Source organism: Bombina bombina, chromosome 2 (genome assembly GCF_027579735.1).
Source record: "Bombina bombina isolate aBomBom1 chromosome 2, aBomBom1.pri, whole genome shotgun sequence".
Lineage (NCBI taxonomy): Eukaryota > Metazoa > Chordata > Amphibia > Anura > Bombinatoridae > Bombina > Bombina bombina.
The window spans coordinates 476,012,900-476,035,460 of record NC_069500.1 but is presented as its reverse complement, the minus strand read 5'-3'; the positions used below and the strand labels follow the sequence as shown (position 1 = coordinate 476,035,460).

At 41.2% G+C, this 22,561-nt stretch overlaps 1 protein-coding gene across 1 annotated transcript in view; it reads right to left on the bottom strand.

Moving 5' to 3' along the window:
- The window catches only part of CORO1C (coronin 1C), a gene marked incomplete in the record, with an annotated part of 336,830 nt that overhangs the window by 11,010 nt on the left and 303,259 nt on the right, over window positions 1-22,561 (bottom strand). The window contains 1 exon segment of the mRNA XM_053702142.1: window positions 6,085-6,142. Coding sequence (XP_053558117.1) covers window positions 6,085-6,142 — 58 coding nt within the window.

Here is a 22,561-nt window from a genome sequence, read left to right as displayed (position 1 = left end):
CCAGAACTGGTCTGAAGGAATTCTCCTTCTTTGGTACAATGAATAGATTTGAATAAAACCCCAGACCTCGTTCCAGAACTGGAACAGGTACAATTACCCCAGCCAACTCTAGATCTGAAACACATTTCAGAAACGCCTGAGCCTTCACTGGGTTTACTGGAATGAGCGAGAGAAAAAATCTTCTCGCAGGCGGCCTTACTTTGAAACCTATTCTGTACCCTTGTGAAACAATGTTCTGAATCCAAAGACTGTGAATCGAATTGATCCAAATATCTTTGAAAAATCGTAACCTGCTCCCTTACCAGCTGTGCTGGAATGAGGGCCGCACCTTCATGCGGATTTGGGAGCTGGTTTTGACTTTCTAAAAGGCTTGGATTTATTCCAGACTGGAGAAGGTTTCCAAACGGAAACCGTTCCTTTAGGGGAAGGGTCAGGCTTCTGTTCCTTATTCTGACGAAAAGAACGAAAACTATTAGCAGCCCTGTATTTACCTTTAGATTTTTTGTCCTGAGGCAAAAAAGTTCCTTTCCCCCCAGTAACAGTTGAAATAATAGAATTCAACTGTGAACCAAATAATTTCTTACCTTGGAAAGAAAGAGAAAGCAAAGTTGACTTAGAAGTCATATCTGCATTCCAAGATTTAAGCCATAAAGCTCTTCTAGCTAAAATAGCTAAAGACATATACCTGACATCAATTCTAATGATATAAAAAATGGCATTCCAAATAAAGTTATTAGCATGTTGAAGAAGTTTAACAATGCTATGAGTATTATGGTCTGACAACATCAGCCAAAGAAATAGCAGGTCTAAGAAGATTACCTGAACATAAATAAGCTCTCCTTAAAAAGGATTCAAGCTTACTATCTAAAGGATCCTTAAAGGAAGTACTATCCGCCGTAGGAATAGTAGTACGTTTAGCAAGAGTAGAGATAGCCCCATCAACTTTAGGGATTTTATCTCAAAACTCTAATCTATCAGATGGCACAGGGTACAATTTCTTAAACCTTTGAGAAGGAGTAAATGAAGTACCCAGATTATTCCATTCCCTAGAAATTACTTCTGAAATAGCATCAAGAACTGGAAAAACTTCTGGAATAACTATATGAGGTCTGAAAACCAAATTTAAACGCTTAGTAGATTTAGTATCAAGAGGACTAGATTCCTCCATATCTAATGCAATCAACACTTCTTTAAGTAAAGAACGAATAAACTCCATCTTAAATAAATATGAAGATTTATCAGTGTCAATATCTGAAGCAGAATCTTCTGAACCAGATAAATCCTCATCAGAAACAGATAAGTCAGAATGATGGCGGTCACTTAAAAATTCATCTGAAATATGAGAAGTTTTAAAAGACCTTTTACGTTTACTGGAAGGAGGAATAAAAGACAAAGCCTTCCTAATAGATTTAGAAACAAATTCTTTTACATTAACAGGGACATCCTGAGCATTAGATGTTGAAGGAACAACAACAGGTAATGGATTATTACTAATGGAAATACAATCTGCATTAGAAAGTTTATCATGACAGTTATCACAAACTACAGCCGGAAGAACAGTTACCAAAAGTTTACAACAAATGCACTTAACTTTGGTAGAACCAGCATCAGGCAGCGTCTTTCCAGAAGTAGATTCTGATCCAGGGTCAAGTTGAGACATCTTGCAATATGTAATAGAAAAAACAACATATAAAGCAAAATTATCAAATTCCTTAAATGACAGTTTCAGGAATGGGAAAAAATGCCAAATGAACAAGCCTCTAGCAACCAGAAGCAATGAAAAATGAGACTGAAATAATGTGAAAAAAAGGTGGAGACAAGAATGACGCCCACATTTTTTGGCGCCAAGAATGACGCCCACATTATTGGCGCTAAGAACGCCGCCTATATTTTTTGGCGCCAAGTATGACGCCACATCCTGTGACACCGAAAAAAAACCACGCCCACATTTTTGGGCGCAAAAAAACGTCTGAACACACATACGTCAAAAAATGACGCAACCACGAACAAACTTCCGGCGTCAATTAGGGCGCCGGAAATGACAAAAAAATTTGCGCCAAAATGACGCAATAAATTGAAGCATTTTCAGCCCCCGCGAGCCTAACAGCCCACAGGGAAAAAAGTCAATTGAAAAATTTTTCAAGGTAAGAAAAAAATAATCATTCATATGCATTATCCCAAATAATGAAACTGACTGTCTGAAATAAGGAATACTGATTACCCTGAATCATGGCAAATATAAGTTTAAACACATATTTAGAACTTTATAAATAAAGTGCCCAACCATAGCTTTAGAGTGTCATAATAAAATAAGACTTACTTACCCCAAGACACTCATCTACATATAGTAGATAGCCAAACCAGTACTGAAACGAGAATCAGTAGAGGTAATGGTATATAAGAGTATATCGTCGATCTGAAAAGGGAGGTAGGAGAAGAAATCTCTACGACCGATAACAGAGAACCTATGAAATAGATCCCCTAGAGGAAGACCATTGTATTCAAATAGGCAATACTCTCTTCATATCCCTCTGACATTCACTGCACTCTGAGAGGAAAACCGGGCTCCAGCCTGCTGCGAAGCGCATATCAACGAAGAAACTAGCACAAACTTACTTCACCACCTCCACGGGAGGCAAAGTTTGTAAAACTGAATTGTGGGTGTGGTGAGGGGTGTATTTGTAGGCATTTTGAGGTTTCGGAAACTTTGCCCCTCCTGGTAGGAATGTATATCCCATACGTCACTAGCTCATGGACTCTTGCTAATTACATGAAAGAAAACAACTTGATTGGAGAAGGTTCTCATCAGACACCGAAAACTTCACCTCCTCCTTGCACTGCAGGCAAAGAGAATGACTGGGGTTTGTGGGAAGGGAAGTGATGCATAACAGCTTTGCTGTGGTGCTCTTTGCCTCCTCCTGCTGGCCAGGAGTGATGTTCCCAACAGTAATTTATGATCCATGGACTCACCGTGTCATTAGAAAGAAATTGTTTTACTACTGCCTGTGTCTTATTGAAATATACAGGAGCTTTTGTTTTGTTTTTATTATTGAGTTGAACTAAAGGATTTGGTACTTCATTTATAAAGTTGATTCCCTAAGATACAGCCTTTTCCAAAAGCACCGTGTATGTGGGGAAGGGTATTAAACGTAAATACAACTTGTTTTTGGTATTAAAACTTCATGTCATCCCTGGGAAAAATAATTTATCATTATTTCCAAGTGTATTTTTTTTATGGAAATGTTGTTTGAAAAATATTTGCAAGGCATTTATATAATTGTTTCACAGCTTAGTGTAGTAAAAGCAGTTATTTATAGGATATTTTTTTTTTAGCCCTAGTACTTTTTTTTTTTTTTTTTTTAAATATATACACACACGCCGCTATACATACACACATGCAACACACGCCGCTATACATACACACATGCAACACACGCCGCTATACATACACACATGCAACACACGCCGCTATACATACACACATGCATCACACGCCGCTATACATACACACATGCATCACACGCCGCTATACATACACACATGCATCACACGCCGCTATACATACACACATGCATCACACGCCGCTATACATACACACATGCATCACACGCCGCTATACATACACACATGCATCACACGCCGCTATACATACACACATGCATCACACGCCGCTATACATACACACATGCATCACACGCCGCTATACATACACACATGCATCACACGCCGCTATACATACACACATGCATCACACGCCGCTATACATACACACATGCATCACACGCCGCTATACATACACACATGCATCACACGCCGCTATACATACACACATGCATCACACGCCGCTATACATACACACATGCATCACACGCCGCTATACATACACACATGCATCACACGCCGCTATACATACACACATGCATCACACGCCGCTATACATACACACATGCATCACACGCCGCTATACATACACACATGCATCACACGCCGCTATACATACACACATGCATCACACGCCGCTATACATACACACATGCATCACACGCCGCTATACATACACACATGCATCACACGCCGCTATACATACACACATGCATTACACGCCGCTATACATACACACATGCATCACACGCCGCTATACATACACACATGCATCACACGCCGCTATACATACACACATGCATCACACGCCGCTATACATACACACATGCATCACACGCCGCTATACATACACACATGCATTACACGCCGCTATACATACACACATGCATTACACGCCGCTATACATACACACATGCATTACACGCCGCTATACATACACACATGCATTACACGCCGCTATACATACACACATGCATTACACGCCGCTATACATACACACAAGCATTACACGCCGCTATACATACACACAAGCATTACACGCCGCTATACATACACACAAGCATTACACGCCGCTATACATACACACAAGCATTACACGCCGCTATACATACACACATGCATTACACGCCGCTATACATACACACATGCATTACACGCCGCTATACATACACACATGCATTACACGCCGCTATACAAACACACATGCATTACACGCCGCTATACATACACACATGCATTACACGCCGCTATACATACACACATGCATTACACGCCTCTATATATACACACCTGCATTACACACCTCTATACATACACACATGCATTACGCCTCTATACATACACCCTTACAGGGCTGGAAGTTTCAACTAGTCCCAGATGAGCAAGAAATTGCAGAGGACTTTTTGGTATGTAGGTAGATATGGATTTTACTATCATAGGAAGGTTTAATTTCCCCTTTTATTATACTTACAAGTGATTAGACTTGTGCAGCCAAGACATTTTCTGTCTAAAATTTTCATATTGAATATTCAGGGAAATTTGTTTCCTCGAATATCCGTTGGCTGCACTATTTAGTATTCGTTTAGTTTAAAACAGAACAAATACTGAATTTTAGCTAAACATTTACATTCATTTTCGTGAAAACTAATGTAAATATTCAAAGCTATAGGTGAAAAGTTCACTTTGTAGTTAGAATACTTATTTTAATGCGCTCTGCTCTCTGTTTACCAGGACCGGCACTAACTTTAGTGCAGGTCCTGGGAGACGAGCGCACAAAGCCTCCTGTTAGTGCTACTGTAGCTCTGGCGAGAAGAGGATTTTGTTAGTTCACTCTCCAGAGCCCCTTAAGGTATTAACCACTTAAAAAAGAAATACTGATAATTGTTTATTTGGTGCATTTATTCTGATATTCATTTTGTTAAAACAAATATCTGATTTTCTTCATGAATGTGCCATCTCTCTGTAAGTGATACTTAACAAAAAATATAACTGCAAGATGCAAAAAATAAATAAATAAAAAATCTATTTACAGCAATACTAACAGACATATGTAGTTGAACTAAAAACGTTAGAAGCCCTGGCTCCCTTCATTTGTCAAGCCTTGAAAAGCCAGATGAAATGGAGAGAGAAAGTGCATATCAGCTACTTTTGTTTAAAAGGACAGTAAATCGCTTAAAATTACAAGAATTTTTTGCCACCTTGAGTTTTGAATTCTCAGAACTGGTAAACCCCAAGTATTCAGACTTATATCACAGTAGAATGGGAGAACACATTTTAGATTAGTTTCAAAGTGTTTTTTTGTGCCCCCCCAACCCCCAGGCTAATCACAAGCAACCAATGGGCGCACACAGCTAAAACCCTCTCCCGCAGGACAGGCTTACAATGCATGTTTCTCCTAGTTTAGTATGCATAGAGAATAAAATGAGGTAATCACCGGATATTCTTTGTTAATACCGTCAATATAAACCAGTGAGATCATAAATAATTTACTCTGCCTTAAAATAAAGCTGGCTCTGCATAACACAAAATATTAAATTATTATATTAAAAATAAAATAAAAAATTTGAATATAGTTAAGATGTTCATATTAAGAACTGCTAAATTATGTTTTTACACATTTTTAAAACTGGTACTTGCCCCAGTCACTGCTGAGAAATGAACTTTGCTTAATTTCCACTTAGCAATGGACTTCCTAAAACTCACCTTCCTTGGCACAGTCATAATGATCGGTTCACATTTCCTCTCGTGCAGTTTGTAGAACCTTTAGGAGAAAGAATAGTGCAAAAATTATGATCACCATGCAGGTAAGGCTGAAAGCAGGACTCCTGCAACCTTGTGTGCAGTCACAACATGCTGATGTAGATGACTTAAATACTAAAGTATTGTTATATGGCAACAACAGGAAAACTGCAAATAATTTATTTTAAAAACATGTCTATAAAAACAAATTTATGCTTACCAGATAAATTTATTTCCTTCCGGATAGGGAGAGTCCACGGCTTCAGGCTACATTCCTTACTGTTGGGAAATACAATACCTGGCCACCAGGAGGAGGCAAAAATCCACCAGCCAAAGGCTTAAATATCCCTCCCACTTCCTCATTACCCCAGTCATTCTGCCAAGGGAACAAGGAAAAGTAGGAGAAAACATAATTTATGCTTACCTGATAAATTCCTTTCTTCTGTAGTGTGATCAGTCCACGGGTCATCATTACTTCTGGGATATTACTCCTCCCCAACAGGAAGTGCAAGAGGATTCACCCAGCAGAGCTGCATATAGCTCCTCCCCTCTACGTCACTCCCAGTCATTCGACCAAGGACCAACGAGAAAGGAAAAGCCAAGGGTGAAGTGGTGACTGGAAAAATATTTACCTGCCTTAAAAACAGGGCGGGCCGTGGACTGATCACACTACAGAAGAAAGGAATTTATCAGGTAAGCATAAATTATGTTTTCTTCTGTTAAGTGTGATCAGTCCACGGGTCATCATTACTTCTGGGATACCAATACCAAAGCAAAAGTACACGGATGACGGGAGGGATAGGCAGGCTCTTTATACAGAAGGAACCACTGCCTGAAGAACCTTTCTCCCAAAAATAGCCTCCGATGAAGCAAAAGTGTCAAATTTGTAAAATTTGGAAAAAGTATGAAGCGAAGACCAAGTTGCAGCCTTGCAAATCTGTTCAACAGAGGCCTCATTCTTGAAGGCCCAAGTGGAAGCCACAGCTCTAGTAGAATGAGCTGTAATTCTTTCAGGAGGCTGCTGTCCAGCAGTCTCATAAGCTAAACGAATTATGCTACGAAGCCAAAAAGAAAGAGAGGTAGCGGAAGCTTTTTGACCTCTCCTCTGCCCAGAGTAAATGACAAACAGAGAAGACGTTTGTCGAAATTCCTTAGTTGCCTGTAAGTAAAATTTTAGAGCACGGACTACATCCAGGTTGTGCAGTAGACGTTCCTTCTTTGAAGAAGGATTTGGGCATAAAGAAGGAACAACAATCTCTTGATTGATATTCCTGTTAGTAACTACCTTAGGTAAGAACCCAGGTTTAGTACGCAGGACTACCTTATCCGAATGAAAAATCAAATAAGGAGAATCACAATGTAAGGCTGATAATTCAGAGACTCTTCGAGCCGAGGAAATAGCCATTAAAAATAGAACTTTCCAAGATAACAACTTTATATCAATGGAATGAAGGGGTTCAAACGGAACGCCCTGTAAAACATTAAGAACAAGGTTTAAACTCCATGGTGGAGCAACAGTTTTAAACACAGGCTTAATTCTGGCCAAAGCCTGACAAAAAGCCTGGACGTCAGGAACTTCTGACAGACGTTTGTGTAACAGAATGGACAGAGCTGAGATCTGTCCCTTTAATGAACTAGCAGATAAACCCTTTTCTAAACCTTCTTGTAGAAAAGACATTATCCTAGGAATCCTAACCTTACTCCAAGAGTAACCTTTGGATTCACACCAATATAGGTATTTACGCCATATCTTATGGTAAATCTTTCTGGTAACAGGTTTCCTAGCCTGTATTAAGGTATCAATAACCGACTCAGAAAATCCACGTCTTGATAAAATCAAGCGTTCAATTTCCAAGCAGTCAGCTTCAGAGAAGTTAGATTTTGATGTTTGAAGGGACCCTGTATCAGAAGGTCCTGTTTCAGAGGTAGAGACCAAGGTGGACAGGATGACATGTCCACCAGGTCTGCATACCAAGTCCTGCGTGGCCACGCAGGTGCTATTAGAATCACTGATGCTCTCTCTTGTTTGATTCTGGCAATCAATCGAGGAAGCAACGGGAAGGGTGGAAACACGTAAGCCATCCTGAAGTCCCAAGGTGCTGTCAGAGCATCTATCAGGACTGCTCCTGGATCCCTGGATCTGGACCCGTAACGAGGAAGCTTGGCGTTCTGTCGAGACGCCATGAGATCTATCTCTGGTTTGCCCCAACGTCGAAGTATTTGAGCAAAGACCTCCGGATGAAGTTCCCACTCCCCCGGATGAAAAGTCTGACGACTTAAGAAATCCGCCTCCCAGTTCTCCACTCCCGGGATGTGGATTGCTGACAGGTGGCAAGAGTGAGACTCTGCCCAGCAAATTATCTTTGATACTTCCATCATAGCTAGGGAGCTTCTTGTCCCTCCCTGATGGTTGATGTAAGCTACAGTCGTGATGTTGTCCGACTGAAACCTGATGAACCCCCGAGTTGTCAACTGGGGCCAAGCCAGGAGGGCATTGAGAACTGCTCTCAATTCCAGAATGTTTATTGGCAGGAGACTCTCCTCCTGACTCCATTGTCCCTGAGCCTTCAGAGAATTCCAGACGGCACCCCAACCTAGAAGGCTGGCGTCTGTTGTTACAATTGTCCAGTCTGGTCTGCTGAATGGCATCCCCCTGGACAGATGTGGCCGAGAAAGCCACCATAGAAGAGAATTTCTGGTCTCTTGATCCAGATTCAGAGAAGGGGATAAGTCTGAGTAATCCCCATTCCACTGACTTAGCATGCACAGTTGCAGTGGTCTGAGGTGTAAGCGTGCAAAGGGTACTATGTCCATTGCCGCTACCATTAAGCCGATTACCTCCATGCATTGAGCCACTGACGGGTGTTGAATGGAATGAAGGGTGCGGCAAGCACTTTGAAGTCTTGTTAGCCTGTCCTCTGTCAGGTAAATCTTCATTTCTACAGAATCTATAAGAGTCCCCAGGAAGGGAACTCTTGTGAGTGGAACGAGTGAACTTTTCTTTTCGTTCACCTTCCATCCATGTGACCTTAGAAATGCCAGCACTAACTCTGTATGAGACTTGGCAGTTTGAAAGCTTGAAGCTTGTATCAGAATGTCGTCTAGGTATGGAGCTACCGAGATTCCCCGCGGTCTTAGTACCGCCAGAAGAGCACCCAGAACCTTTGTGAAGATTCTTGGAGCTGTAGCCAATCCGAATGGAAGAGCCACAAACTGGTAATGCCTGTCTAGGAAGGCAAACCTTAGGTACCGATAATGATCTTTGTGAATCGGTATGTGAAGGTAAGCATCTTTTAAATCTACAGTGGTCATGTATTGACCCTCTTGGATCATAGGTAAAATTGTCCGAATAGTCTCCATCTTGAACGATGGAACTCTTAGGAATTTGTTTAGGATCTTTAAGTCCAGGATTGGTCTGAAAGTTCCCTCTTTTTTGGGAACCACAAACAGATTTGAGCAAAACCCCTGTCCCTGTTCCGATCGTGGAACTGGATGGATTACTCCCATTAACAAGAGCTCTTGTACGCAGCGTAGAAACGCCTCTTTCTTTGTCTGGATTGTTGACAATCTTGACAGATGAAATCTCTCTCTTGGAGGAGAGTATTTGAAGTCCAGAAGGTATCCCTGAGATATTATCTCTAGCGCCCAGGGATCCTGAACATCTCTTGCCCAAGCCTGGGCGAAGAGAGAAAGTCTGCCCCCCACTAGATCCGATCCCGGATCGGGGGCCCTCAATTCATGCTGTTTTAGGGGCAGCAGCAGGTTTCCTAGTCTGCTTGCCCTTGTTCCAGGACTGGTTAGGTTTCCAGCCTTGTCTGTAGCGAGCAACAGCTCCTTCCTGTTTTGGTGCAGAGGAAGTTGATGCTGCTCCTGCTTTGAAATTACGAAAGGAACGAAAATTAGACTGTCTAGTCTTGGCTTTGGCTTTGTCCTGAGGCAGGGCATGGCCTTTACCTCCTGTAATGTCAGCGATAATCTCTTTCAACCCGGGCCCGAATAAGGTCTGCCCTTTGAAAGGTATATTAAGCAATTTAGACTTAGAAGTAACATCAGCTGACCAGGATTTTAGCCACAGCGCCCTGCGTGCCTGAATGGCGAATCCTGAATTCTTCGCCGTAAGTTTAGTAAGATGTACTACGGCCTCCGAAATGAATGAATTAGCTAGTATAAGGACTCTAAGCCTGTCCGTAATGTCGTCCAGAGTAGCTGAACCAATGTTCTCTTCCAGAGACTCAATCCAGAATGCCGCTGCAGCCGTGATCGGCGCAATGCATGCAAGGGGTTGCAATATAAAACCTTGTTGAACAAACATTTTCTTAAGGTAACCCTCTAACTTTTTATCCATTGGATCTGAAAAAGCACAGCTATCCTCCACCGGGATAGTGGTACGCTTAGCTAAGGTAGAAACTGCTCCCTCCACCTTAGGGACCGTTTGCCATAAGTCCCTTGTGGTGGCGTCTATTGGAAACATTTTTCTAAATATCGGAGGGGGTGAGAACGGCACACCGGGTCTATCCCACTCCTTAGTAACAATTTCAGTAAGTCTCTTAGGTATAGGAAAAACCTCAGTACTCGTCGGTACCGCAAAATATTTATCCAACCTACACATTTTCTCTGGTATTGCAACTGTGTTACAATCATTCAGAGCCGCTAACACCTCCCCTAGTAATACACGGAGGTTTTCCAGTTTAAATTTAAAATTTGAAATATCTGAATCCAGTCTGTTTGGATCAGAACCGTCACCCACAGAATGAAGTTCTCCGTCCTCATGTTCTGCCACCTGTGACGCAGTGTCTGACATGGCCCTAATATTATCAGCGCACTCTGTTCTCACCCCAGAGTGATTACGCTTACCTCTTAGTTCTGGTAATTTAGCCAAAACCTCAGTCATAACAGTAGCCATATCCTGTAATGTGATTTGTAATGGCTGCCCAGATGTACTCGGCGCTACAATATCACGCACCTCCCTCTGAGCGGGAGATGTAGGTACTGACACGTGAGGCGAGTTAGTCGGCATAACTCTCCCCTCGTTGTTTGGTGAAATTTGTTCAATTTGTACAGATTGACTTTTATTTAAAGTAGCATCAATACAGTTAGTACATAAATTTCTATTGGGCTCCACTTTGGCATTGCAACAAATGACACAGGTATCATCCTCTGAATCAGACATGTTTAACACACTAGCAAATAAACTTGCAACTTGGAAATACAATTCAATTAGAATAATATTAAAATGTACTGTGCCTTTAAGAAGCACAGAAGATCTATGACAGTTGAAAATTAATAAATTGAAACAGTTATAGCCTCAATCCTTGTAAACAACACAACTTTAGCAAAGGTTTAATCCCATTAGCAAAGATAACAAATTCTGAAAGCAGGAAACAAATTACAGAATAAACGTTTTTTATCTCAGTCAAACTATAATTCTCACAGCTCTGCTGAGAGAAATTACCTCCCTCAAAATAAGTTTTGAAGACCCCTGAGCTCTGTAGAGATGAACCGGATCATGCAGGGAATACAATGAGTTGCTGACTGAAATATTTGATGCATAGAAAAAGCGCCAAAAAACGGCCCCTCCCCCTCACACACAGCAGTGAGGGAGAACAGAAACTGTCAGAAAAACAGATTAAGCAACTGCCAAGTGGAAAAATAGTGCCCAAACATTTATTCACACAGTACCTCAGCAAATGAAAACGATTTTACATTCCAGCAAAAACGTTAAACATAATCTCTAGTTATTAAACAGCTTTATGTATTTCTTACAGTGTAATTCTAGTGAAGTACCATTCCCCAGAATACTGAAGTGTAAAGTATACATACATGACATTATATCGGTATGGCAGGATTTTCTCATCAATTCCATTGTCAGAAAATAAAAACTGCTACATACCTCTATGCAGATTCATCTGCCCGCTGTCCCCTGATCTGAAGTTTACCTCACTCCTCAGATGGCCGAGAACAGCAATATGATCTTAACTACTCCGGCTAAAATCATAGCAAAACTCTGGTAGATTCTTCTTCAAACTCTGCCAGAGAGGTAATAACACACTCCGGTGCTATTTTAAAATAACAAACTTTTGATTGAAGATATAAAACTAAGTATAATCACCATAGTCCTCTCACACATCCTATCTAGTCGTTGGGTGCAAGAGAATGACTGGGAGTGACGTAGAGGGGAGGAGCTATATGCAGCTCTGCTGGGTGAATCCTCTTGCACTTCCTGTTGGGGAGGAGTAATATCCCAGAAGTAATGATGACCCGTGGACTGATCACACTTAACAGAAGAAATAGGGTATAAATGGTGCCAGAAAAATAAGAAATAATAAAGGGCCGCCCTTAGACAATAAAAAACGGGCGGGAGTCTTGGACTCTCCCTATCCGGAAGAAAGGGAATTTATCTGGTAAGCAAAAATTATATTTTGCTTCCTAAGATAGGGAGAGTCCACGGTTTAATTGCTCACTGTTGGGAAAACTATACCCAAGCTCCAGGGGACACTGAATAACGAGAGGAAACAAAAAAGGAAGAGGCGGACCCTATTCCAAGGGCACCACAGTCTCCCGAATTTGAAAAAGTATGCAAGGTGGACCAGGTAGCAGCCTTACAAATCGGATCCAGGCCTCGTTCTTAAAGGCCCAAGAGGAAGCCACTGCTCTAGTGGAATGAGCCATTATCCTCTCAGGAGGATGATGTCCCGCTGTCTCGTAAGCTAAGCGGATGACACTCCTTAACCAAAAAGAAAGGGGAGTTGAAGTAGCCTTCTGCCCATTACACTTTCCTGAATAGACAACAAACAGAGGAAGATTGTCTAAACTCCTAAGTAGCCTGAAGAACGAACTTCAAGGCGCAAAACCACATCCAAATGGTGAAGTAAACGTTCCTTCGATGGAGGAGGATTAGGACACAAGGAAGGAACCACATTCTCTTGATAGATGTTGCGATCTGACACAACCTTAGGAAGAAAACCTAATTTAGTACGTAAAACTGCCTTATCTGCATGAAAAATCAGATAAGGGAACTCACATCACAAAGCAGATATCTCAGAAACTCTACGTGCAGAGGCAATAGCCATTAAAAAGAGAAACGTCCGACCTTAAAGGGACACTAAACCCAATTTTTTTTCTCTCTCATGATTCAGATAGAGCATGTAATTTTAAGCAACTTTCTAATTTACTCCTATTATCAATTTTTCTTGGTTCTCTTGCCATCTTTATTTGAAAAAGCCAGCAAATTTCTTTTCAGGACCATGGACAGCGCTTGTTTATTGGTGCTGTCCAATCAGCAAGAACAACCCAGGCTGTTCACCAAAAATGGGCCGCCATCTAAACTTACATTCTTGATTTTCAAATAAACATACCAAGAGAATGAAGAAAATTTGATAATAGGAGTAAATTAGAAAGTTGCTTAAAATTGCATGCTCTATCTGAATCACAAAAGAAAAAACGTGGGTTTAATGTCCCGTAACTCTGTGCCAGGAAAAAAAACACGCTTTTCACACCAGAATAAGTAGGTCCTCTACCCTTTGTGGTAGATACAGAGTAACTGGTTTACGAGCATAAATAAGATTTTGATGAACAAATGGACCAGCAGGTCTCTGCGACAAGGTAACTTCCACGAAGGAGATGAGGACATCTCCACTAGATCCATGAACCACGTCCTTCGCGGCCACAATGGAGCAATCAGGAATACCGTTACCCATTCCTGCTTGATGCGGGCCACCACTCGAGGAAGAAGCGGTAATACAGGAAAAAGATGACAACCTCAAAGGCACTGACAGTGCATCTATTAGATCCGCTTGGGGATCCCTCGACCCGTACCAGGGTAGCTTGGTATTGAGACAGGACCCCATGAGATTATCTCAAGCGTCCCCCATTTGCTGCATATCTCTGCAAACACCTTGGGATGGAGAGACCATTCCCCTGGGTGGAAGGATTGCCTGCTGAGAAAATCCGCCTCCCAGTTGTCCACACCCGGAATGTGGATCACTGTGGGCCTCCGCCCACTCCAGAATCTGAGATACTTCTCGCCCCCCCCCCCGATAATTGCTGTAAGCCACCGAGGATATATTGTTTGATTGGAATCTGATAAACTGGGACGAACCCAGAAGTGGCCAAGCCTTCAAGGCATTGAAGATTACCCGTAGTTCCAAAATTGATCGGGAGGGAGTCCACAACCACTGTGCCTTCCTGGCACCCTAAACAGCTCCCCATCCGGATAGGCTTGAGTCCATAGTCACAATCTCCCAAGATGGTCTTAAGCACATTCCTTTGGTACAGAATCTGGACAGAGCCACCAAGAGAGCAATTCTCTCGACCGGCTGTCTAATACAATTTGTAGAGACAGACCAGAATGATCGCCATTCCACTGTCTCAGCCTGCACAGCTGTAAAGGTCTGAGACGGAACCTGGCAAAAGGAATGATGTCCATGCAGGGCACCATGAGACAAATCACCTCCATACACAGCCACAGAGGGACTCAAGGAGGTCCGGAGGGCAAGACATGCCGAAGTTAGCTTGCAATGTCTCTGGTCTGTTAGAAATATCCTCATGGATATGGAGTTTATTATAGCACCCAGGAATTCCACCCTGGTACTTGGGATAAGAGAAAACTTTTCCAAGTTTATCTTCCATCCATGTGATCGAAGAAGACTGAGAAGGGACTCCAAGAATTCTTCCGCAAGACGAAAGGATGGTGCTTGCACCAGAATATCGTCAAAGTATGGGGCTACTGTAATACCCCAAGTTCTGGCAACGGCTAGAATAGCCCCCAGAACCTTTGTAATGATACTTGGAGCAGTAGCTAGGTCAAACGGAAGGGCAATAAACTGGAAGTGCTGGTCTAGGAATGCAAACCTCAGGAACTGAAAGTGTTCCCTGTGGATTGGAACATGAAGTTAAGCGTCCAGATCTATAGTGGTCATAAACTGGCCTTCCTGAACTAAAGGAAGGATGGGCCTTATTGTCTCCATCTTGAAGTAAGGGACACTGAGAAATTTGTTTAAGCACTTTAGGTCCAGAATTGGGCAGAAAGTTCCCTCCTTCTTTGGGGCCACGAAAAGGTTTGAATTAAACCCCAAACTTCGATAGGCAACAGGACAACAACTCCTGAGGATAGGTCCCAAACACACCCTAGAAAGGCATCTGTTTTCTGGTCTGTAAACAGGTTCGAGAGTAGGAATCTGCACCTGAGTGGATGAGATTTGAAGCCTATCTTGTATCCCTAAATACGACCTCCCCTGAACCAAGCGTCTGAAGAAAAAAAAAACATTCTGCCCCCTATACGATCTGATAACGGATTGGGGGTCGCCCCTTCATGCTGATTTGTTTTCAGCTGGCTTCTTATTCTGCTTGGACTTATTCCAGGACTGAGCTGTCTTCCAAGTACTCATGGGTTGCTCAGGGTTGGAGGAGGATTGTTGTCGTTTGGATTTGTCAGAACGAAAAGGAACGAAAATTAGAAGACTGTCATCCCTTAGACTTGTTCTTATCTTGCGGTAGGAAGGCACCCTTGCCTCCGGTAACCGTAGAAATAATGGGGTCCAGGCCTGGACCAAAAAAAAAAAAAAAAAAAACTCTCCCTTGAAGGGAAGAGAAAGGAGTCTGGACTTTGAAGTCCACATACCAAGACTTCAACCAGAGCGCCAGGCGGGCTAAGACTGCAAAGCCAGAGGCCTTTGCATTTAGGCAAATACTTTGCATGTTCGAATCACAGATAAAAGAATTAGCAATTTTCAGAGCTTTAATTCTGTCTTAAATATACTCGAGGTAAGATTCTACCTCAATAAGTTCCGACAGTCTCACCTGTAGGTAGCTGCTCCGGCAACTGCAGCCCCCGGTTGAAACAAAAATCCTCTATGTTGAAACATCTTTCTCAGAAAGGTTTCCATTTTCTTACCCCATCGGCTTCCTGAACAAAGAACTATCCTCAAGAGGTATAGTAGTACGTTTAACAAGCATAGAGATAAAACCCTCCACCTTAGGAATAGAGCCCCACAAATCCAGTTGAGAGTCCGTGACCGGGAACAACTTTTTTAAAATTAGACAAGGGGGAAAAGGAAGATCCAATTCGTTCCAATTCGTTAAAGATGTTTGCCATTTTAACCGACAGGAAAAGTCAAAGGAACTTTACTGTCTTAGTAAACTGTCTAATTTAGGTATTATATGTTCTTCAGGCAACGCGGCCTCTGAAACCTCTAACGTAGATAGAACCTTCTTTAATAAAAAAAAAAAATGCAAGTGCTCAATTTTAAATCTAAAGGACTCCGACCCCAAAAGTTCATCCTCTAAACCTACAAAGGTTAACTCATCATCGGATAACTGGGACATAATAGCTAAATACGATAAATATTTAGATGACTCCGGGTCAGGAGAGCTATGTTTAACTTTCTCTTGCGTTTGTTAGAGTGAGGTAATACACTGAGGGCAGCAGACACAGGCGTTTGCAACTGCGCCGCAAAGTCCGCAGGAAGAAGGCCCTCTCCGGATGGAGGATTAAATGTGCTACGGGGAACTGCATGTGGAGTGGATAATGTAGCAAGGGTAGTAATCTCACGGGACACCGAGTCCTGAGAGGTAGACTGCTCAGAGGGACTAATAGCCTTAGCAGGCTTGTCTCCCTTCTTAGACTTTATAACAGTGTTAAGGCATGTGAAACAGAGTGGGCAGGGAAACTACGGCCTCCTCACAATATAAACAGGTATGATTTAGTACAGAAAAAAAGTACCGTCTAACATGTCAGAGTCCTCCATAGCTCAGGTTATACCCACAGGAGGACACAAATAAAACCTTTTTTTTAAAAAAATATATACTCCCAATGGCTGGAGCACTCACCACCTCCTAGACCCCAGACAGTTAAGAGGAAACACTCTCCTCAGGTTCAAGTCTCAGCCGCAATGGAGGAAATGAACAGACCACATGCTATGAAAAGTACAGCAAGTTATAGGAGCTGTGCAACACTTTCAAAAACGAAAATAAAACCCGTTTGTTTCAGCCAAAAACACACACAGACTATGAGTCAAGAAAATCACACAAAGCAGCATGTAAATAATTAATTAATCCCAACTGTTCAATAAACCCCCCTCAGAGGATATTAACCCTGGATCCTATCAAGGTATAAAGGAGCTACACTGAATCAATTCAATCCTATTTAATTTATTTTACTGGTCATAACATCTCATTCAACACTTTGGTTTTTGTTTCAGTTTTTGATATGGTGTATTGGACCCTAGATTTAATGTAGAGTAATTTCTTTATTTCAATATTTCTCCCCCAGTAACTCTTTATAATTCATTAATAGTCTAATTTTTCTAATTTCTCTAATCCCTGTTTGGGTCGATCAATGCCCTATTACATTACCCCTTAATAAAGCTATATTAGCTATAGGGTTAGGGCTATACATTCCTGGAGTAGTTATATGCCCTGGGTATACAGGTAATTAATAACAGGCATAAGGTATTTATCTTGCTCCCTAAGTTATATGATAATTACTAAACATTGAAAATGACAAGTCTTTTTAGTCATTCTAAGCATTGGGGTCTCTGTGATGCCATAACTAGGATCGCAGTTGATTTATTTAGAGGTAGATAAATTGGTAATGATTATTTATACACATTAGCCTGATCTCGTCTGTCCAAAAAGACTGTTTGAATTAACTTGTATAATAATTTCTTTGCTACTTAGTTCACACTGGTCGAGTTGTGAATTCACTGTGTAATAGCGCTCTGATATTATGTACAAGCATGTCTTTACAATGAAGCTTGTGGTGTTCTATTTATGACCCCACAGTGCATTGGCGCAATGTATTTAGGTTCAGGTCTCTAGCGGTATCCGATTGGTGCTGAGAATGGTAGGTGTGTTTCACCGGTCCTATGGGAACCTCAGACACTGCTGGAGACCTGATTGGCACTTAAAAGTTAGGTGTGTACCTGCAGGCCAATCAGAAGGTAGGGAAGATTTTTTAACTTCTTGTATTGTAAAATTTTTACACATGGCTTGGAGTACTGCGTGTAAGCCGAAACATGTCAGCCAGAATTTATTTTCCTAAGAACACCCAGTTTTAACCCCGGGGGTCACTGGACCCTGCTATTTTGTATGCCTCACAATAAAATTGTCTTTTATCCTTGCTGGACTCGATGCAAAGTTTCCCAAACTTCAAAATGCCTATAAATACACCCCTCACCACACCCACAATTCCGTTTAATGAATAGCCAAGTAGTGGGGTGATAAAGAAAGGAGTAAAAAGCATCAAAAAAAGGAATTTGGAAATAATTGTGCTTTATACAAAAAATCAACACCACCATAAAAAAGGTGGGTCTCATGGACTCTTGCCAATATGAAAGAAATGAATTTATCAGGTAAGTTCTTACATAAATTATGTTTCCTTTCATGTAATTGGCAAAAGTCCATGAGCTAGTGACGTATTGGATAGTAATACCCAAGATGTGGAACTACACAGAAGAGTCACTAGAGAGGGAGGGATAAAAAATAAGTCTTTTTCCGCTATAAAAAAATAATCCACAACCCAAAATAAATGAAAAGAAAAAACCTTAAACATAAGCAGAGGAAACAAACTGAAACAGCTGCCTGAAAAACTTTTCTACCAAAAACTGCTTCCGAAGAAGCAAATAAATCAAAACGGTAGAATTTAATGAATGTATGCAAAGAAGACCAAGTTGCTGAATCTGATCAATTGAAGCTTAAATTCTTAAAAGCCCACAAAATGGAGACTGATCTAGTAGAATGAGCTTTAATTCTCTGAGGCGGGGCCTGACCCGACTCCAAATAAGCCTGATGAATCAAAAGCTTTAACCAAGATGCCAAGGAAATGGCAGAAGCCTTCTGACCTTTCCTAGAACTAGAAAAGATAACAAATAGACTAGAAGTCTTCCTGAAATCTTTAGTAACTTCAACATATTTCAAAAATCTTACAACATCCAAAGAATGCAAGGATCTCTCCAAAGAATTCTTAGGATTAGGACATAAAGGAGGAACAACAATTTCTCTATTAATGTTGTTAGAATTCAAAAGGAACAACACTTTCCAAGAAAGTAGTTTAATGTCCAAAGAATGCATAGGCTCAAACGGAGGAGCATGTAAAGCCTTCAAAACCAAAATTATGACTGCAAGGAGGAGAGATCAATTTAATGACGGGCTTGATACAGACCAAAGCCTGCACAAAACAGTGAATATCAGGAAGCTTAGCAATCTTTCTGTGAAATAAAACAGAAAGAGCAGAGATTTGTCCCTTCAAGGAACTTGCAGACAAACCTTTAACAAAACCATCCTGAAGAAACTGTAAAATTCTAGGAATTCTAAAAGAATGCCAGGAAAATTTATGAGAAGAACACCATGAAATATGAATGTTCCAAACTCTATAATAAATCTTCCTAGAAACAGATTTACGAGCCTGTAACATATTATTAATAACTGAGTCGGAGAAACCTATGACTAAGCACTAGGCATTCAATTTTCATAACTTCAAATTTAATGATTTGAGATCCTAATGGAAAAACGGACCTTGAGAACGAAGGTCTGGTCTTAAAGGAAGTGGCCAAGGTTGGCAACTGGACATTCGAACAACATCAGTATACCAAAACCTGTGAGGCCATGCTGGAGTTACCAGCAACACAAACGATTGTTCCATGATGATCTTGGAGATCACTCTTGGAAGAAAAACTAGAGGCGGGAAAATAGAAGCAGGTTGGTAACACTAAGGAACTGCTAACGCATCCACTGCCTCAGCCTGAGGATCCCTGGACCGGTACCTGGGAAGTTTTTTGTTTAGATGGGAAGCCATCAAATCCATTTCTGGAAGACCCCACATCTGAATAATCTGAGAAAACACATCTGGATGGAGCGACCACTCCCCCGGATGTAAAGTCTGACGGCTGAGATAATCCGCTTCCCAATTGTCTACAACTGGGATATGAACCGCAGAGATTAGACAGGAGCTGGATTCCGCCCAAGCAATTAGCCAAGATACTTCTTTCATAGCTTGGGGACTGTGAGTCCCACCCTGATGATTGACATATGCCACAGTTGTGATATTGCCTGTCTGAAAACAAATGAACGGTTCCCTCTTCATCAGAGGCCAAACCTGAAGAGCCCTGAAAATAGCACAGAGTTCTAAAATATTGATTGGTAACCTCGCCTCTTGAGATTTCCAAACCGCTTGTGCTGTCAGAAATCCCCAGACAGCTGCCCCAACCTGAAAGACTTGCATCTGTTGTGATTACAGTTCAGGTTGGACAAACAAAAGAAGCCCCTTGAACTATACTATGGTGACCTAACCACCAAGTACGAGAAAGTCGAACATTGGGATTTAAGGAAATTAATTGTGCTATCTTTGTATAATCCCTGCACCACTGATACAGCATACAAAGCTGGAGAGATCTCATATGAAAACGAGCAAAGGGGATCGCGTCCGATGCTGCAGTCATGATAGGGAATGATTGAGACTGAAGGTTGCGACAAGCTGAAACCAATTTTAATCGTCCTGTCTGTTAGAGACAGAGTCATGGACACAATCTATCTGGAAACCTAAAAAGGTGACCCTTGTCTGAGGAAATCAAAGAACTTTTTGGTAAATTGATCCTCCAACCATGTCTTTGAAGAAACAACACTAGTTGATTCGTGTGAGATTCTGCAGAATGTAAAGACTGAGCTAGTACCAAGATATCGTCCAAATAAGGAAACACTGCAAAACCCCGTTCTCTGATTACAAAGAGTAGGGCACCAAGAACCTTTGAAAAGATTCTTGGAGCTGTCGCTAGGCCAAATGGAAGAGCGATAAATTAGTAATGCTTGTCTAGAAAAGAGAATCTCAAAAACTGATAGTGGTCTGGATGAAACGGAACATAAATATGCATCCTGTAAGTATCGTGGACATATAATGCACTTGCTGAACAAAAGGCAGAATAGTCCTTATAGTCACCATTTTGACAGTTGGCACTCTTCTTTCTTTGGGACAATGAATAGATTTGAATAAAATCCCAGACCCTGTTCCTGAAACGGAACTGGTATGATTACCCCTGAAAGCTAAAAGGTCTGAAACACACTTCAGAAAAGCCTGAGCCTTTACTGTATTTGCTAGGATGCGTGAGAGAGAAAAAATCTTCTCACAGGTGGTCTTACTCTGAATCCTATTTAGTACCCTTGAGAGACAATACTCTGAATCCATTGATTTTGGACAGAATCTGCCCAAATGTCTTGGAAGAATCTTAATCTGCCCCCTACCAGCTGAGCTGGAATTAGGGCCGCACCTTCATGCAGACTTGGGGTCTGGCTTTGGTTTCTTAAATGGTTTGGATTTCCTCCAACTTGAAGGTTTCCAATTGGAACCAAATTTGGGGGAAGGATTAGGTTTCTGTTCCTTATTTTGTCAAAAGGAACGAAAACGGTTAGAAGCTTTAGATTTACCCTTAGGTCTTTTATCCTGAGGCAAAAAACTCCCTTCTCCCCAGTGACAGTTGAAATAATCGAATCCAACTGAGAACCAAATAAAATTACCTTGGAAAGAAAGAGACAGTAATCTAGACTTAGATACCATGTAAGCATTCCAATATTTGAGTAACAAAGCTCTTCTAGCTAAAATAGCTAAAGACAGATTTAACATCAATTTTGATGAGATCAAAAATGGCATCACAGATAAAATGATTAGCATGTTTAAGCAAGCGAACAATGCGAGACAAATCAGGATCCATTTCCCGTTGCGCTAAACTTTCCAACCAAAACGTTGATGCAGCTGCAACATCCGCCATAGAAATGGCAGGCCTGAGAAGAAAGCCAGAACATAAATAAGCCTTCCTTAGATAAGATTCAAGTTTCCTATCTAAAGGGTCCTTAAAGGAAGTACTATCTTCCATAGGAATAGTAGTACATTTGGCAAAAGTAGAAATAGCCCCATCAACTTTGGGGATCTTTTCCCAAAGCGCCAATCTAACTGCTGGCAAAGGATACAATTTTTTAAACCTTGAAGAAGGAATAAAAGAAGTACCAGGCCTATTCCATTCCTTAGAAATCATATCAGAAATAGCATCAGGAACTTGAAAAACCTATGGCGTAACCACAGGAGGTTTATAAACCGAATTTAAACGTTTACTAGTTTTAGTATCAAGAGGACTAGTTTCCTCAATATCCAATGTAATCAACACCTCTTAACAAGGAACAAATATACTCCATTTTAAATAAATAAGTAGATTTGTCAGTGTAAATATCTGAGGAAGGATCTTCTGAATCAGATAGATCATCAGATGAGGATAATTCAGTATGTTGTCGGTCAATTGAAATTTCATCAACTTTATGAGAAGTTTTAAAAGACCTTTTACATTTATTAGAAGGCGGGATAGCAGACAAAGCCTTCTGAATCACATCAGCAATAAAATCTTATTTTCACAGGGATATCATGTACATTAGATGTTGAAGGAACAACAAGCATTATACTATT